General features: G+C 36.9%; 1 protein-coding gene across 3 annotated transcripts in view; it reads left to right on the top strand.

Moving 5' to 3' along the window:
• Positions 1 to 19,812, top strand: part of ATPCL (ATP-citrate synthase) — a 555,953-nt gene that overhangs the window by 452,497 nt on the left and 83,644 nt on the right. For all 3 annotated transcript variants that reach the window (XM_090394661.1, XM_090394662.1, XM_090394663.1), the window contains exon 21: positions 14,116 to 14,354. In XM_090394661.1, the coding sequence (XP_090250787.1) occupies positions 14,116 to 14,354 (239 nt within the window). The remainder of the gene's footprint in view (positions 1 to 14,115; positions 14,355 to 19,812) is intronic.

Raw genomic sequence — 19,812 nt, 5'->3', positions numbered from 1 at the left:
TTGAGAACAAAGGAAGTGATGCCATCAGAACCATGAGTTTTTGGTGTTCAGATTATTTAGTAATTTTCTGGTATCTTTTTGTTGAAAAATTGTAGGCAGCATACATAGCGTTCAGACTGTGATATGTAGGAGACAATTCCCTTGGTCATCAATGCAGGAACTTGAGAGGGAAAAAGTAATGCTAGGAGGTCAGCTTTGTCTTTGGGCGAAGAAACAGTGGTGCCATCAGGATGAGAGAGATGCAGATGAGCAGAAGTTGAATCTAATGGTCTTAGCACGGGACCAGAAGACAGCTTCCATTTGGATAGGAGGCAAGTTTTCTGTTGTTGGCTTTTATGAAATCAGATTTAGATCCACTGATGATTGTTTTGTACTTGTTGCATGCTTTGGTCTAGACAAAGTATGAAGCTGGTTTTGTTGAAGCAAGCCACCTGCAGTAAGCTGATTTTTTTTTCTTTTCTTTCTTCAACTGATTTGATACACTTTCTGTTGAACCAGCAGATAAGGATTCTCATCTACAGATAGAATGGGGGATGAAGGCCTTCATTCTAATGAGGATAATTTCTGTGGCTTGAGGAGGATATTCTGTGAGAGTGGAGTTGACCTTTTATGGTGTATTTGGAGGGAGAACCAGTTTAAAAAATAAAATCTGAAATATTAGTTGAATGAAGAGGGTTGTCAGAAATTCGTGTAGGCAGATGAACAGTTTGTGTAAGGTTATTGCTTATGGCAGAGATTTCTGCCTCTCATCCAGCTTGGTCACTGGAAAAGGGGATCCTGTTGGAATTATGGACGTTGAGGTTGCCAAGGAAGATGATCTTACTAATCAGATGACTGGATTGCAGATTATAGAGTTTCATGGAGAGGAATGTAAAGAGGTCTGAGTAATCGGAATTTGGAGAATGATAAATACTGCAAGTGGATATCACTATACTCTTTTTTTTTTCAGGTTATCTTGGAAGTAAAGAAATATACTACAGGCTGTACTGCTTCTGAAGGTAGTGAGATATTAGTTTGCTGTTACTATGGAAGTGCATCGCATTTGTAACTAAGCACATGCGTAGAAAATCCCCTGAATGCCATCATTACCTGAATCACACCAGTCTACGTATAATGTTGCATTCATATTGCTAATATGAAATAGCATGGCCAAGATGACTCTATACAACTGTGTGCCTTTGGATTTTCTGGAATTAACTGATAGGTTGCAACAAAGTAGATGTCATAGAGTTTATTATAAACTGGCTTAAGATAAGCAGTGATTGTTTACATTATGAAGTGAACTTCACTCGTCACAACGCATATTTCCAAACATGACATATTTTATTACAATAATATATACATAAACACTCTTATCCCTTCATTAATTTAATGAGGACATGCCTCAACACCATTCAGGCTGTGGGTAGTATCATCAGATTGTGCATCTTCACTAAATAAAGATTCAGAGCTGTCATCTGCCGTGAAACGCATGTTTTCCACCACTTCATCTATCATTCCATCAAGGGCACAGAATTTTTTTTCAATAACATGGGTTATGCAACTTTTCCATGTGCACTCTGTAATTTTTTGAAATCTTTCCATGACCAGTCTTTCAACATCTGAAATTTTGAAAGTTGTATTTTTAGCTGCAACATGCCCCTTAATTTGTGCCCAGATGAGTTCTAGGGGGGTTCAGTTCACAATGGTATGGTGGAAGACGAATAACTGTGTGTCCTTTCTGTTCTCCAATACTATCAATGCGATATTTTTGAAACTGACTCTTGACATTTGCCACCAAGTTCAGTAGTTCTGTTTTCACCCTATCAGAAGTAAAACCGATTCCTTTTTCCTTCAGCCACTTCTGAATGTCCTTTTTGCATGTTGCCTGAAATATCACATTTTCCAGTTGGACAGAATGGTAAGGCACATTACAATAACGTTGTTAGGCTCAACGTTTGGCAAAAACATGTTCATAGTGATTTCCACCATTTCCTATGATAATTGCCTTGTGATTTCTGTGCTCGTAAAATTTCAAGGGCTCCCTGGTACAAATCCATCTTTGCTGCCAGCATGTGTTATGATTATACAAGACCCCTTTCCACTCAGTGCTTTCAGGCTTGTTGTTAAGCCCAACAAAAATGGTTGAGCACTTTTTACTGTTGCGACCTGGAGAACTTTAGTGCAGGTTTTACTGGCATTCACCCAGGTTTTGTCTGTATAATAAATTTTTCATCTCTCTTGGCGATCTTTCCTGATAGAACTCAAATACTGGCAATGCCATAAAATTATATCTTCCCTCTCAAGTAATGCCGATGATTGCTTTCTTGTGGTGTAAACAAAACCAAGGTCCTTTTACAACTGGTAAGTTGTTGTTAATGAAATGTGAGGGAGATCCTCATCATTGTTTACAGCAGTCATTACCTTATATATCGTAGGAATTTCATTCTTTCTGAAGAAATCGTGCACTTTCTGATGAATTGCTGACAGCGTAAAGTCATCTTATTTCACCAAGCATATGCGTAGTGCTACGACGCTAGGCCTCTTCTTCCCAGGCACATGCAGTTGTCCTGTCGTGGTCAGTTCCTTCTTCGTGCAGTATACTATCGTCCTGCTTACACCTGTCAGTTCTGCTGTTTTCTTCACAATATTGCCCACTGTTTTATCAGGATTTCTTGTCCATAAACCAGCATAAACATTTAGTATGATGTGCTTTTCAAAGCATCTCAGAGGTTTGCCTTTAGGGTGCATTACTAATTTAGGATTACTATGAGTGGGAATACAAGAGCCAACACCACCAGTCATCTCTGCCATGTTTAGGGTGAAGTCGCCAGAGACCACGTGATAGATAATTGCATTTTCCAAAAATAAGTTCTCTGTAATGATTTAATGGTATGAAACATATAATTCTAGCATTGGCAAGTAAGGAAGTAGTAAAATGATTATATACAAAGTACCACGCAATGTGATAATGCAAAAAAATGTAAGAAACTATTTTATGCAGTGTAAGCCTATAGTAAGAATGGTAAGAAAATCCGGAAATGTAGCTTATTCCGCTACTTCCAAGATAACCTGAAAAAGAGTATAAATGGTGCAAGGAAACCTTGAACCAGAGGAGGTCAGAAGCAGAGGATTCTAAATTAGCCATTAGATGCTGTAGCATGCAGTATCTGATCTCACAAAGGCAGGGTGCCACCTTTGTGGCAAAAGGAATTGTGTAGTGTGAATGGACATTGGATGTGCAAATGAGTTTTTAATGAGGAGATTCTGGCATGGTTTGTATCTAATGATCAGATGTTTTGATTGTGTTGTGTTTTGTATCTAGTGATTTAATTGTGTTGTGTATTTTGTATTGGGACTAGTTCATTAAGGGAGACTTCTTTTTATCACAGTGCCACTGTCATTATTTGTAAGGTTCATCATTAGTTTGTTCATAGTTAGATGGAGGATAGTGTGAGATGCAGTGAGAGAAGGTACTCTTGGATATGACATCCATACAGGAAGTGACCATTCTTCTTTCCATAACATGGCCTTGTCAGTGTCTCCTTCATGCCACTACTTGGACTCCCTCTTTAGGCATGACTTGGAAGAGTATGTGGCAGTGAGTTTGTATGCAACTTGATTGGGAAAGCCTCCTGACTTGTTATTGACAGGTTTGGGACCGTGGATCAACTGGCAGCACCACTAGTTAACTGGTGTATTTTTGAAATAGAAGTTTTGGTCACTAAGTATGTATGGCATAGCTTAATGTGTTATTCTATTACTGTATAATAATTTTATCATCAATACTCCATGTTCACTTAGACCACCAAGTGGTAAATAACCTTCATTGCTTGGTGAAATACCACCACCCAGCTTACTGGAGGCCTGAAGTGCAATAATCCATGTTTGTTCTCCAGAAGGAATTCTTGTTTCTGTTCCATTTCTTCCCCCCCTTATCTGTACAACCTATTGTAACTGTACTGATGATGATGGCTAAAAAATCTAACTAAAAATTCTACAGATAATACAAGAATATAAATTCCAAATATACAAATAAAACAAATTCTACAAGTATTGATGATAAAATTATTATACAGTAATGGAATAATACTTAAGTTAGGAAAAATATTTAATTGTAGAATATTCAGTTAGGTTTCTTTGCCATTGTTGTCAATACAATTGAAAAATGATAAACACAATAAGAATAATTAAATTGCAAGTGCATGACAATGTATGCTATCAACTACAGGAGGATAACCCCATTTATAACTGTTAGAATTCAGAGAAATAAATTTAAATAATTACAATATTAAGAAAGAGAAATGAGAAGTGTTATTTAGGATGACTTCCCAAAATTGGAAAAGTTTAAGGCATTTGTTTTTGTTGAGGTTTGGACTGTGAATATGAGCTTCACAACTTTCTTTATATAATTATATAAAGTCTCATATTAATCATATTGACTTAAGTTAAACTAAGTAGTATTTAAATTAAGGGGATATTTAATCCCACATTATTTCAAAGCCGAATAAGAAACTCTAAGATAGAAATCAAAGAGTTTCATGCCGAATATAGCAAGCTATAAAAGTTCAGCGAGTCCAAGCATAAGCAAATACCTGGGGCAACTCAGGAGGATAACTCCTGAGATGCCTGGGATGAGTTTTACATTAGGGTTAATACTAAGAATAGTGATTAACCCTAATGTAAAACTCATCCCCTAAGAGATGTATGTTGTTTTGCATTAAGGGAGATAGGTCACCACCCAGACCGGTTTCGACCTTTATTGAGGTCTCATCAGTAAGTAGGTAGACCGATAAATACCAAGATTGTACTGATAATAGCTTTAATACTTGACCATACGAGTTGTTAAAGAGGTGCAAATAATTGCATAATTATTTATTGATTGTGTTATTGCACATTCTTTATGGCTGCAATACCAGAATAATGCATGAATTCAGATTTGAATGTTGGCTATAAGTCAAATGAAATTATACATAACCACTTGTACACATACCAGCCACTGAATTAGAAACCTTTATGCAGATGTATGTAAATGTCACTTATGCAACATGTGTGTGTGTGTGTGTGTGTATATATATATATATATTCATTCATTCATATGTTCATTGGACATCCACAGATGCTGTACGGTCACTCCGATGCTCGGTGATGTCCCACACCAGGGCTTGCCATGTAGTCCTGTTGTATGCTTTTGTGTGGAGTGACTGATCTTTCTCTCTGAAGATCAGTCACTCCACACACACACACACACCATCCATCTATCTCATTGATGGTCTACCCCTTCCTCTTTTTCCAGGAGCTTTACTTTCTATTACTGTTCTGAGAAGTCCTCCTTCTATCCCTTCTTTGTATCCAAAATATTTTAACTTTCTTCTGTCAATATCCTTAATGAGCCTTAAAGTTCTACTGATCTTTCTAGCACCCATCCATTTGTCTGCCTTTCAGTATATGATATCCTCAACAGCCTTCTGTAACACCACATCTCAAAAGCCGCTATTCTTTTCTTATCTGACTTCTTTAGGTTCCAAGTCTCACATCCATAAGTTGCTGTTGGCAAACAACTGCATCCAAAGTCCTCAACTTTGTTCCCATGGAGATAGATCCATCCTTCCAGATTGTTTTAGCCATTCCTAATCTAGGCGCAGAGTTCTTTGGAATTCAAAATTCGATTGTCTTTTCCTTGAAACATGTGAAATGCTAAGAATCACCCGAACTGATCAGACTGGAAAGCAATATCCAAGTTTTTGGAAGTGATCACTATTAATTGTTCATTGTTTTCTTTTTTTCCGCGCAACTTACTACATTTGTTCCTTTGAACTCTAATAGTGTAATATCATATACTTCAGTTGCAACTGAGACATGAGCTAGTATATGTATGATTTATGACTCATTAGTGACTCTTTTTGATTCATCTTTTGAATGCAGTTAACAGTATCTCCTGACAATGTCCACATAAATGTTGGATGAAATAAATTGGAGTTTTTGAATAGAATTCTGTATAATTTTTGGTACATATGTAAGTTGTGAATGTTAGTTAATGTAATATGTCTAGTGTGCATGTTCCATTAAACTGTTGAAGTGTCTGTGTACACTTCTGCTAAAAATGCATTCTTCATCAAGATCCTAAGTTAAGAATGGGACAAACTGTTATTCCAGTATGCAGAGGCCAAGCTCTTGGGACTCATCTTTGACAGAAAACTTACATTTCTTGCACACATTCATCAACTAAGATAAAAGTGCAAGTGAGCATTGAATCTCCTTCAAACTATGTCCTCTACAGAATGGGGGTGCAGGTCGATCTTCATTGCTTCATCTTTATTGTGTGTATATACATGCAAAGCTGAATTATGGGGGTCTTAAGTCTATGGTTCTGCAAGGCAAAGTAGCCTTGAGCTGCTTGGATTCCATCTATCATTTCACGCATTTCACGTATCACCCGCTCAATCTTTATGATGAAGCATTTCTTCCATGTCTATACTTGATAGTACATCATCTGCAGACAATCAAGTAGCTTCACCTGTACCCATTATCTTTGGGTGTACTGACTTAATTAATGCAACAAGCTCTGCTCCCTTATGAAAAAGATTGACATCAACTGGGTATATATTGGCCGAAGTAATTTATTTGATACTAAGTAAAAAATATCGACAAACTTAGCTGTTTGGCTTCTTCAGGGTGAATTAAATAGATACAAAACAACTTAAACACTAAAACTGTTCATGAAGAAATGAACCGAATACAATTGTATTTTTTACAAATAGAGAAGAACGTGTACATCACATGCATGGAGTGTGTATGAAATTAACTGTTATGTAGGAACGTTCTGTAATTAGCAGCGAGATTTAACTCTGGCGTGCTTAAAGATCTTATGAGGGTATTCCAGATATCTGCCAGAATTAATCCTTGGTTTCTGTTGAGGTTGTGTTTAGTACGAATTACTGTTATGGCTTCTTTTATGATTTGGGAGCAGAAATCTTCCTCTAAATAGGGCATGGAGCTTTTGTCCCATTCTATGGTATGGTTTGTCCTGGAGAAATTAAATGCTAACCTTGAATTGTCTTCTCTGTTGTTGTTTACATCTCCTATGTATTCTTTTATTTCCAAACTTATAGAGGTGTGACCAATATATTTTAATCTGCACAAACAGGGGATGTTATAGACACCAGCATATTTGAAGAAAACAGTGTTTTTTTAGTATCAAATAAATTACTTCGACCAATATATACCCAGTTGATGTCAATCTTTTCCATAGTTCATATGGTCAAAAATAACATAAATCATTTCTGCTTCCTTATTTCAATTACATGTGTATACAAACATAACAATCCCATTGTCTTTGAGTACATCACACCAACACCATCACTCTCACTGGTCAGGCCATACCTGTTCCCCTGATCCTGATTGATTACCATGTGACTACAAGATCTGACTGTGGCAGATCAAAGGTGGGGATGAAACAGATATGCCACAGTCACATCTTCAACCTTGCATCTATCTTCCTCCTGTCCTACAGCTGTTTCACTGTGCCTATCCTGCTTCACAGTCACCCTTTGATCATTAGCTGCACTAACTTCTTGATTCTGTGCCTTCTCAGCAAACGGTATCATCTAAATGTTCAACAGCAAGCCCATTCAAATGTAATCTATCAACTTTAAACCGTTCCTACTTCCCTTCAAATTTGCTCCATAGATTCACAAACTTGAACCTGTATGATCCCACATAATCCAGACATCTTGTTATTCATTATCTCTTCACTCATTTTCAACTCACTATTTTCCTTCATCTCCCTCAACAACTTCCTTAAGTCTCTCTCTCTCTCTCTCCCCCCACATCCCTTTTTTTCACCATCTAAGTCATTTATGCCCACAACTACCATTTTGAAGCGTGCTCTTTCCTTCTCTGCAAAGCATCAGTTATTTGTTTCTGTGTTCCACCAGGAAAGCATGTTTTGTGCATCTTATTTACCTCACTTCTAATAAGTGTCCATACAGTGCTATATGGTTATGTTTTGATTCTCTCTTCATAATACTAACTTCCTCTTTCTCATTCATATCAGCCAACTTTGGCATTTTCAGAAAGCATCAGGAGCACAAATAAAATTACAAATTAACTAAACAGTACTGAATCATATTTATACCTAGCACGAATAAAAAATGAAATACAGTTATAATGGAAAAAAGTGAACTATTTAAAAAACAGTGTTTTCTTAGCACAGTTCACATATTCTGCTACCATGCAGTAAGGTTTTCATCCAGAGCATAAGTTTCCAGGGTATGCAATGCAATGGCAACTTTCCATAGGAGTAATTGGAAAGGCATACATTTCTTGCATCACATGAGAATCTGGCATAGAAAATTTAAGGATGCTTATGAGACTTTCATATGACAACTGAATTTAACAAAATATATATATACCATTTTTTTCTGTGTATAAGACAATACTTTTTTCTAAAATTTTTAGACCAAAAATTGGGGTTTGTCTTATACATGGGGGGGGGGGGGTATCTGGTTGAGGGACCCACAGTTGCCGTTGCAAACCTGCCGGTACCTTGTCTCCGTGAACAGGCTTCTGCCAATCACTAGCCTTTGTTAACTCTGTCAATTGACATCATTAACAGCTGATTCTGAATAAACCAATCAGAACTCTGAAAGCATTCATATGTCTGCAGCTCGTTGGCGGGGTAAGTTAATGCATTAACAATATTTTGAGCACTAGCCCATAAAAATGTCTGAAAATAAAAAATGATTGTCATATTCTACAAAATTCAAGTTAAAAGTCATCAATTATGCAAAAGAACATGGAAATAAAGCTTCAGAGAGACATTTTGGACCTCCTCCCGCTGACCTCATGATTAGACAGTGGAGATGGTTAAAATATTGATTTCTTAATTTTGGTTCGAAAAAGTAGGGTTCTTTTTATACATTGAAAAATGCGGTACATACGCGTGTGTTTAATTATATAATCCAGAAACCAAACATGGAACATTTTCAATCCACTTGGGGCCTCCAAGTAGCAAAGCTCTGGTCTTGCACCAGATAATGAAATTCATCTTCCACCTAAAGACTAGCAAACTTCCATGCTCATGAGATTCCATGTAGTATGAGGAGAGGGTCAAATCCATTCCATGAAAAACACCCCCACACTATAACGCCATCTCCTCCAAATTTCACTGTTGGCACTACACATGCATGCAGGAATCGTTCTCCAGGCATTTGCCACACTCAGGCCTTCCAATCGGACTGCCACATGGTAAAGCATGATTCATCACTCCAAATCATGTTTCCCATTGTCCACTTGTTCCAAATAGTCTATCGTGATAGCTCTAACCTGCCAGGGAGACTTTCTACCAGGTGTTGGAATGTCTCTGGAGGAATGGCAGCCCATTCTTCCTGAATAGCTGTAGCCAGAGCAGTTTGTGATATGGGTCGTTGGAGTCTGGAGCGAAGTTGGCATTCTAATTCATCCGAAAGGTGTTCTATGGGATTCAGGTCAGGGCTCGAGGCTGACCAGTCCATTTCTGGAACATTATTGTCCACAAACCATTCCTTGCGGACCTTGCTTTATGGCAGGTAGCATTGTCATGCTAATACAGACAATAGTCATCACTGAATCGATCGTCTACCATAGACATGGATCAAAATGTCCTTATACCCTTCCACATTCAGATTTCCGTGTAGTGTTATGAGAGGGCCAAGTCCATTCCATGAAATACACTCCCACACTATAATGCCATCTACTCCAAATTTCACTGTTGGCGCTGCACGTGCATGCAGGAATCGTTCTCCAGGCATTCGCCACACCTTCACATACCTTCCAGTCGGACTGCCACATGGTAAAGCATGATTCATCACTCCAAATCGCACGTTTCCAGTTGTCTACTGTCCAGTGGCATCACTCTTTATACCACTGCAGGTAACGCTTAGTGTTCACAGGAGAAATGTTTGGTTTATGGGCAGATGCTTGACCATGGAACTCCCATTCCTCTTAACTCTCGATGCACAGTCATGGTGCTGGCTGGACAGTTAGTAGCACTGCGGAACTCCTGGGTGATTGTTTTGCTCGATGTCTGGTGATTTCCACAAACCACCTTCAATGCTCGACAGTCCCTGTCTGTCATTAAACATGGCCTACCCAACCATGGTTTTGTTGTGGTTGTGCCTTCACGTTACGACTTCACAATCATGTCACCGACTGTTGATTTGGGCAACTTGAGGAGGGTTGAAATGTCTCGGATAGATTTCTTACTGATGTGGCACCCTATAACTAGTCCACATTCAAAGTCACTAAGCTCCCTTGACCTACCCATTCTGCTCGTACTTCTTATCACTGAACAACACACAGCTCTGCACCTCCTTTTATACCGGTAAGCGAGGTTGTAGTGACATCTAGATGTCAGTTTATGATTTACATAGGGTATCCGGATACTTTTGATCAGATAGTGTATGATAATACTATATTATTAAGTTTGTTATTACTGTCTTCCTATCGACAGTTTTCTTCCAAGTTAAACTATATCTCCAATATTGCCATCTTACATTTTGATTTTTAAGGTGCTAAATGCATAAATCTGCCTTAGTTTTGGTCTTCCTCTGAGTCTTTTTCCTGTTCTTCTCTTGACTTCAAACACATTTTGTTTACCCTTCTTCTCCCATATTGATCAAGTGATCGTAGCAAATAAGAATTGCTCTACTAGCACATTATTGAATGATGATATGCTACGAGTGTTGTTTGAAAAGTTTGGTAAAAAAACTTTATTTTTTGGAAAAAATCAGCTTTATTTCTCAACATAGTCTCCGTCTAGGTCTACACATTGGGTCCAGCAAGTTTCCAATTTTTTCATCCCATCTAAAAAGTAGGATTTGTCAAATTGTATAAAATAAGCATTGACAGCCTTGATGACTTTAAAATTCGGCTCGGTGGGAAAACATTTTCTGAATGAGGATGTCATCAAGGCTGTCAGTGACATGGGGCCAAGTCCAGAGAATACAGTGGATGTGGAACCAATTCAAACTTCGATGCGTATAATTTTGCCGTTGTGATGGCTGATGTGGGACGGTGCATTGTCTTGATGAAAGAGCACTCGTTTGTGTTTCACAGTTGTGGCCATTTTTTTTTCAGTTCTTTTAAACAGTCGAATAATGACACATAATAGACTCCTGTTATCGTCTTACATTTTTCCAAATAGTCTATCATGATAATTCCTTGGGAATCCCAGAAAACGGTGGCCATCACCTTCCCAGCTGACAAAATAGTCATCACTTTTATCGGTACTCTTTCACCAGGCATTGTCCACTGTTTTGACTGCTGCTTGGACTTAGGTGTGTAGTGGTGGATCCAAGTTTTGTCTACAGCCATGAATGGATGGATGGATGCAAAAAATCCTGCAAATTGCGATTAAATATTGTCAAACACTGCATTGAAATATCTTTTTGCATGCATTTTTAATCGGCAGTCAACAATTGCAACACTCATTGCACACACAGCTTTTCCATGCAATTTTTCGTGCAGAATATTATACACTTGTTCAGTTGAGATGCCTACAATCTCATGCACTTTCACTCGGTGGTCTTCCATAATGATACCATGGATTTTATCTGTCATTTCCTTTGTAGTGACCTCAGTCGGGCATCAGGAGTGCGCTTCATCTTCGATGGAGTTATGACCACGTTTTAAACTCATTTATCCAAAAATAAATACTCTTTAATGTTGGTGCAGAATCCCTATGAACTGCATCTAACTTGGCTTTGATCTGCACTGCCATCCACTTCTTCAAATAAAAGTGTTTTATCACTGCACAAAACTCGGTTTTTCTCCATTTTTATGAAAAATGTAAAACGGTCATTTTAAATGTTTGTGAAATGAGAATTATGCTTCGCACGTGGCTAAAATTTTGCCAGAGGTCATGAAAAAGATGATACGTGCCAACACTGGTATGAATGAACAAATTGTGTCACCATCTATTGGAAATTTACCATATTTTGCAAACAACCCTCGTACTTATGTCTTCATTTGTCATATGATCCTGCCATTGCTGTTCACTCCCTAATTTTACTCAGAACCATTGTAACTGTGGTCCATAATCTTTGATCATCTGTTTCATATCTAACTCAACTCATTCAGAAGTTTAGTATGCTGTTTTCACTGAAAACTGTGTCTGAAATATTTTGCTTGTTCATGGAACAATATTCTTCATTGAGATGGCAGTTAATTTTTATCATCTTCCTGGTTTTTGCTGATTTTCATACCACATTTGTTGCAGCAGTTGTTCTTTCAAAAGTTTTGAAGGCTTTCCTCAAATTTATTTAGGAGTACATCGTTTGCAGAATGAAGTGCTGAGTTAATATTTTTGATTTCATTATCAGGTTTAAGGCCACTTTGCTTAATAGTATGGTGCATATGAATGATGAATAACAGGTGAACACACACACTGAATTTATGTTATTATTATTATTATGGGTATCTCCATAGAGTCAGTAGACTCATCGCGGGAGACCCAAACTAGCAAAACAATATCTGTCATATCTCTTCTTGAATTCGTTTACAGACGAAGAGCTCACAACTAAGTCAGGCAATGAATTCCACTCATTCACCACCCTTCAGGCAAAAAAACCTTGTTTTCACATCCTTGTTAACCACACTCTTCTTTAATTTCCAGGGATGACCTCTTGTTCTTCCATCACTATCACACAGCTGAAACATTTCCCCTGCATCAATCCTATAAAAACCTTTCAGTAATTTAAATGTTTCTATCATATCCCCTCTTCTTCGCCTATCAGCCAATCTGTGTAATCCACAAGCTCTCAATCTATCAATGTAGGGAGCATTTTTTACATCACTCACCAACTTGGTCACTCTTCTCTGAATCCCCTCCACGGCCTCCTCATCTCCAAGGAATCCAGGTGACCAGACCTGAGCAGTAATCCAAATTAGGAAGTATCAACGCTTTATAAAGGGGAATAATAACCTCTTTATCTCTGGATGTCAGTGTGAGTTCCTCAGCAACCAACACCCCTAAATCCCTAGCCTCATCAGTCTCTTGGAGTACCTTTCCATCAATGTAGTACACAGCTGGTAATCTTTTAATCCCAAAATGCATGACTTTACACTTTTCCACATTGAACTGACATCCATTATCTTTTGCCCATTTTACCAGCTTATTTAAATCATCCTGCAAACTTTCAACATCAGCTTGATTTTTTATTGCGCTACTCAACTTTGCATCATCAGCAAACAACTGAATATCTCCCTTTAAGCCATTTCCTATATCATTTATATACAAATTAAACAACAATGACCCAAGCACAGAGCCCTGAGGCACACCACTGGTCACCTGCCTCATTCTGGACTCGGCTCCTCCATACACCACCTTATGGTATCTCTCCCTGAGCCATTCTCCTATCCATATCATCAATTTAGTATCCATTCCCATCTGCTCCAATTTGCATAACAGTGTACTATGGGGTATCCAGAAGTACCACTGTGTAGCCAGTTCCTTTGTCCAACTCAGATGTCATTCTATTATGAAAAGTTAATAGATTGCTAAGGCAGGATCTACCTTTAACAAAACCATGTTGGCCTCTATAGAGTATCATATCCTGATCCACCCATTCTTGAATTTTGTCTTTAACCAACTTTTCCAATACTTTTACCACTACTCCTGAGATGGTGATTGGTCTGTAATTAACTACCGCAGTTTTAGAGCCACCCTTATGCAAAGGAACCACTTTGCCTAACTTCCACTCCCTGGGGACCATACCAGATTTCAAACTTAAATTAAATATCCAAGTAAGAGGGGTTGACAATTCATTTGCACATTCACGCAACACCCGAGCTGATATTCCATCTAAGCCTACAGCAGTGTTTGCATTTAAATTTTGCAATATATTAAATACCTCTGATTCTTTAGCTTCAATTCAACCTTCTTCTTGTAGTTCCTATTCTAACAACTGATGAGCAGCTTAAGTATCTGCTGTATGTTGCTCTGTATAAGGTTCCCATTTATAACATATAATTATAGTGTTCTGAACACTTTTTTTTTTTTTCTGAGCACCTTATATTAATAATAGCATCCAACAGTCTATTTTGAAATTCATGAATAAAAGTGCTGCTTTAATGTATTATTGAAATTCCTTACAGGTTGGTGGTGTTGAAGAGTATGAAGTTTGTGATGCTCTTAAATCAAAACTGATTACAAAACCTCTTGTAGCCTGGTGTATTGGTACATGTGCTGGTATGTTTACTTCAGAAGTCCAGTTTGGACATGCTGGAGCATGTGCAAATAGTGACAGAGAAACAGCTCTATCCAAAAACAAAGCTTTGACTGAAGCTGGAGCTCATGTTCCTAATACATTTGATGATCTTGGAAAAACAATCAAGTAAGCATTCTTTATATATATTATTTTTTTTTTTTTTTTCTCCTCTCCATTTTCATATAAACTTACTTTGCTATTTGGGTCTGTTTTTCTTCCACAAAATATATTATTATTATTATGCCAAGTGGTTAGCTTGTAGCTCTCCAGTCAAGAGGCTGCGGGTTCGAATCCCGCTGTGGGCATGGATGTATGTGATTTTGGAAGTTTATTTTGCACTTAGTTAGACTATAATAAATTTAGTTTATATCTTTATCCAAGTGTAAGCAAACAAAGTTTGCTCCTGAAAATATCTTCAGGACTGAAGTAAGGTGGTACATCCCCTGGCACCTCGGAGCAAAGGTAGACCAAGCTCTCATCACTCCTTGTCTCAATATCTCCCATAATGCAAAGCACATCTCCTTGCAGACATGTATACTGCTATGCATTAAGGGAAGGGCCACTACCCAGACCGGTAGTGACCCTTCGACCTTTATTGAGGTCTCATCAGTGGGAGGCAGACCCAGAGTGGTGATACTAAGGCAGAAGCAATGGAGAAGTCATATTTACCTATACGAGTTGCTGACCAGTGTACCACCTTATTATTAAGTTACTCTGGATTTAGAGAAAGATGTTGGAAGTTTATTTTGCACTTGGTTAGACTATAATAAATTTAGTTTATATCTTTATCCAAGTGTAAGCAAACAAAGTTTGCACCTGAAAATATCTTCAGGACTGAGGTAAGGTGGTATCCCTAATTTTCAAACATATTTCCACCGTTAGGATTATTTCTTTTATTAGAACTGAAATCTCTAAAACTTCATCTTTATTTATAATTGAAGTTACATTTTAATAAGATGATGATTCAGTCAAAAAGAGAATTATAATTTTTTTTTTTTGATAAAATTCAAACATTTATTATGAAACAAGGAAATGATTTTTAATTCTTGAGAAATCTAGAGCTTGGTTGTGTACTGAATAGATAGTCACTAAAAGGATGCACTCTGTGAATTTCATAACTTTTCCACCAGCCTGTTTAACTGAGTGTTTAGTGTTGCAGATCTCCAATTATTAGACATTGATTCCAATCCTTCTCCGTGCTGGAAGATTTTTAGTTTGAGACCATTTAGCTTATTGGAGTTCTGAAATTCTCTGAAGAACCACGTTTGGTCTCTTTAGTCTGCCTTCAATACCAAGATGTGCTAGAAGTTCATAGTCTTTTTTTTAGGTAGGATTGCATTAAAGGAAAAATTTAATTCTCTTTACTTCTGATCATATATACAAAATTAAGACATGCATCTTAATTGCGTGCATGCTTATGGATTACTCCTATCTATATTAGATGCTCACCCTTCCATTGATAATTTATGCTTATGTTCATCTTTCTCTATAATGAAGTACCAAAAAGTTCTTACCAAAGCTTAATAGACATGTTAGTATTCTAAAGGAAAGTCATTATATAAAACTCTTCACTATAACAAACAATGCTTATTGATCCTGTAAGTTTATCAGAGTGAACATTGACTGTAGATGTCTCATTACATGAATGTCATTTCTCGTTGGCTAAGTGGTTTTGCTAGGTAGATTTGCTAGCTAGCAGATTATGTAAATTGTTATATCACTATATCTTTTCAGTAGAATTAAATTTCCATGAATATTTAATTAGTTTTCAAGGTGCATTTTGTATAATTAAATTTCCTTCTAGTTGTTGAATTAACTCATTAACATTAGGATTGGATTATTCGTAGAAAGTATTTACTAAAATAAAGAGCTAAAAGGCTTCATTTCAGTCGTATACAAAATTATATAAATCAAGTGGATATTAAATCCAGCATTATTTCAAAGCCGAATGCAGAAACTATGAAAGTTTATAAAAAGTTTTGTTTTCCTAGAAAGTATTTCAGATGTTTATAGTATAATGTTGTTCCTTGTAAGCTATTTAAAAACAGCTGCTGCCCAACATAAGTTTGCACATGCACTGTAATACAATCATCAAATCCTTTTTCTATTAAAAAAATTAAATTAAGATCTGGATTAAAATTAAATCCAACTAGGGTATGAATCATGAATAGTTAATATAGAAAATGGGTTCAAGACTATTTGGTATGAAGTAGAGGTTAACAGGACAAAATACACAGTTTGTTGCTATTAGATTAGGGTCATCTGGGAAGAGGTGATGGAAGGAACATGCAGTAAAAGGACATTGGAACCAGGAATGTCACATTACTTGAAATGAGGTAACTATCATGTTTCCATTTGGTGAGAGCAGTCATGCAGCTTTGACTTGGGAGGTAGCAATGCATGTGTAGTGCCTTGCTGAGAATGGACATATGCAGAATTATAAGGCAAGTGATTTTATTAAAAAAATTTCATCCTCACCATGAACAAACACCAATAATAAAAGTTTCATATCAATAGCAATGACAAGTGCAAATGAATATCGGCGTTAGATCACAGTGCATTTGTTTTGTGTAATGATAATTGAAAATATATAATTCTTTTCATATTTTCAGCAGTGACACTCGTCATAATTCAGCCTTGTATTTATAATAAATAATTAATTATATGTTATTTTAACAAAATAAAATAAGATTTACAAAAAAAAATAGTTCAAACACGCCAATAATAAATGTTTCATATCTCACAGAAATAACGAGCACAGGCATAAGATACACTTCCCAAGCTGCAGTGTATCTAATGACGTAACGTGCAATGACGCGCAAACGAATATCGGCGTTAGATCGCAAAGAATTTGTTTCGCTTAACGATAATTGAAAAAATATTATTCTTTTCATATTTTCAACAGTGACACTTGTCATAATTCAGCTTTGTATCTATAATAAATAAATATGTTATTTTAACAAAATAAAATAAGATTTACAAAGAATAGTTCACCACACACATGCACCAATAATAAACGTTTCGTATCTCACAGAAATAAGGCGCTTAAGCATACTAAAAATACACTGCCATTTGAGCAGTGTGAGAATGATGTAATGTGCAATGACAAGCGCAAACGAATATCGTCGTTAGATCGCATGCATTTGTTTCGTAATATAAAGCGTTAAATCGAACAATTCCAATTATTAACTATTCAATCAATGTCAAAATATAAGCTGTAACCTTTAACATGTTGTATGCGTTGTTATTTATAAAGACGAACAAAATTTAATTTTTTCATTTTTTCCTTGGGGATGTCGCAGTGCTAATGTACAGGCCGCCACTGTTCCCATACTTGAAAATTCTGCTCGGTGGGAAAAAATTTTCTTCAAATGAGGACATCATCGAGGCTGTCAATGATTATTTTGCACAATTTGACAAATCCTACTTTTTTAGATGGGATGAAAAAATTGGAACCTCTCTGGACCAAATGTGTAGACCTAGATGGAGACTATGTTGAGAAATAAAGGTGATTTTTTCCCCCAAAAAAAATTTGTGAATAGATGAAGTAGATGTGATGTGATAAAAACATACAAGTTAGTAAAGGAAATCTTAGAGCATGGACACAAGTGAGATTTTGCAGTTTATATCCATGGGAGGTAGAATTTCAGGTCATCACTTGAAGCTGGTTAGGAAGCATGAGAGGTCCAAGTCTTCTCATGTGTGTGGAATCTGCTGCCGTTAGATATTGAATGCACTTTTTCTGACTGTGTTCAAAGAAAGATGTATTAGATTGATTGTTATAGCAAATCCCTGGGGACCAGAGTAATATTTATTATTATTAATGCCAGACCATCATGGAGTCACTGGAAGATAATTACTCAAAAAGCTCATCAAACAATGCCTTTACGCATAATAGACTCCTGTTATTGTCTTGCCCTTTTCTAAACAGTCTATCATGATAATTCCTTGGGAATTCCAAAAAACAGTGGCCATCACTTTCCCGGCTGACAAAACGGTCTTCTCTTTTTTCGGTGCTCTTTCACCAGGCATTGTCCACTGTTTTGACTGCTGCTTGCCTCAGGTGTGTAGTGATGGATCCAAGTTTTGTTTACAGTCATGAATCAATGCCAAAAATTCTGCGAATTGCGATTAGATATCACCAAACACTGCGTTGAAATGTCTTTTCGCATATGTAGTTTTTCATGCAGGATATTGTACACCCATAGAAAAAGCATTGTACAGAATAACTCCCAGTTTAACTTTATTGACCGCTTGTAACAAATTCTCACTAATATAAATACTATTTCAATAATGTCTCCGAATCAAAATGCATTTTTCAACAGTGACTTGACATTCATTGCCATTTATTCATATGACCAGTCTGAATAAGTCAACTTTGAGAGATTCTGCATCGACTTTGACAGCTTGAGTGGGATAATGGACATGGATTGGGGATGATTTTGAGAATGATAGCTAGTTATTTGCTGATGAAATACTAAGGGAGAATGATAAGTGACAGTCGATGCAGAATCCCTCAAAGTTTACTTGTTCAGACTGGTTATATGAATAAATGGCAATGAATGTCAAGTCACTGTTGCAAAATGTGTTTCGAATGGGAGACATTATTGGAATAGTATTTATATTAGTGAGAATTTGCTGCAAGCGGTCAATAAAGTTAAACTGGTAGTTATTCTGTACATAGAGTTAAAGTTTACAGGTCACATTGCCAACCTGGTTAAACCATTACATCAGATATCTTCACTACTGTAAAGAGCATGTAAGAAAATAGTTACTCTGCCACTTATCATGGCTTTGATAAAATCACTTCTGGACTAACTTGTGTATATATGGCCCCTTGAATTTGAAAAGCTCCATTACTAAGCTGCCAAGATGATAACAGGCTAATTAAATTGTATATAAGAATGGATTGAGAGAAAGAGACTATATTCTCGTTCTCACAATCCATTCTTATATACAATTAGCCTATCACCTTGTTCATGGTTCAAGGAATAGATGAAGTAGATGTGATGTGATAGAAACATACAAGTTAGTAAAGGAAGTCTTAGAGCATGGACACAAGTGAAATTTTGCAGTTTATATCCATTGGAGGTAGAATTTCAGGTCATCACTTGAAGCTGGTTAGGAAGCATGAGAGGTCCAAGTCTTCTCATGTATGTGGAATCTGCTGCCATTAGATATTGAATGCACTTTTTCTGACTGTGTTTCAAAGAAAGATGTATTAGGTTTTTAAGTACAGTAGATGATTGCTATAGCAAATCCCTGGTGACCAGAATAATATTTATTATTATTAATGCCAGACCATCATGGAGTCACTGGAAGATACATACTTAAAAAGCTCATTAAACAAAGCCTTAAACTTATTTCCCATGTTAACATTCCTCACACTCTCAGGCAATGCATTCCACCCACATGCAAAGAACCTGTTCCTTACTCTTTTGCTCACATCCTACTTATATAGTTTCCAGAAAATGGCCTCTTGTTCTGCTCCCCATCCCATTCTATGAAAAATTTCTCTGCATGTTAATCTGGTAACAATTGCTAACATATATGTCTCAATCAGTTATATCCCCGTCCTCCTATT

This window comes from Typopeltis vanoorti, chromosome 6, assembly GCF_054136105.1.
Source record: "Typopeltis vanoorti isolate ZY-2024b chromosome 6, IOZ_Tvanoo_1.0, whole genome shotgun sequence".
NCBI lineage: Eukaryota > Metazoa > Arthropoda > Arachnida > Uropygi > Thelyphonidae > Typopeltis > Typopeltis vanoorti.
This window is presented reverse-complemented; position numbering and strand designations above follow the sequence as displayed.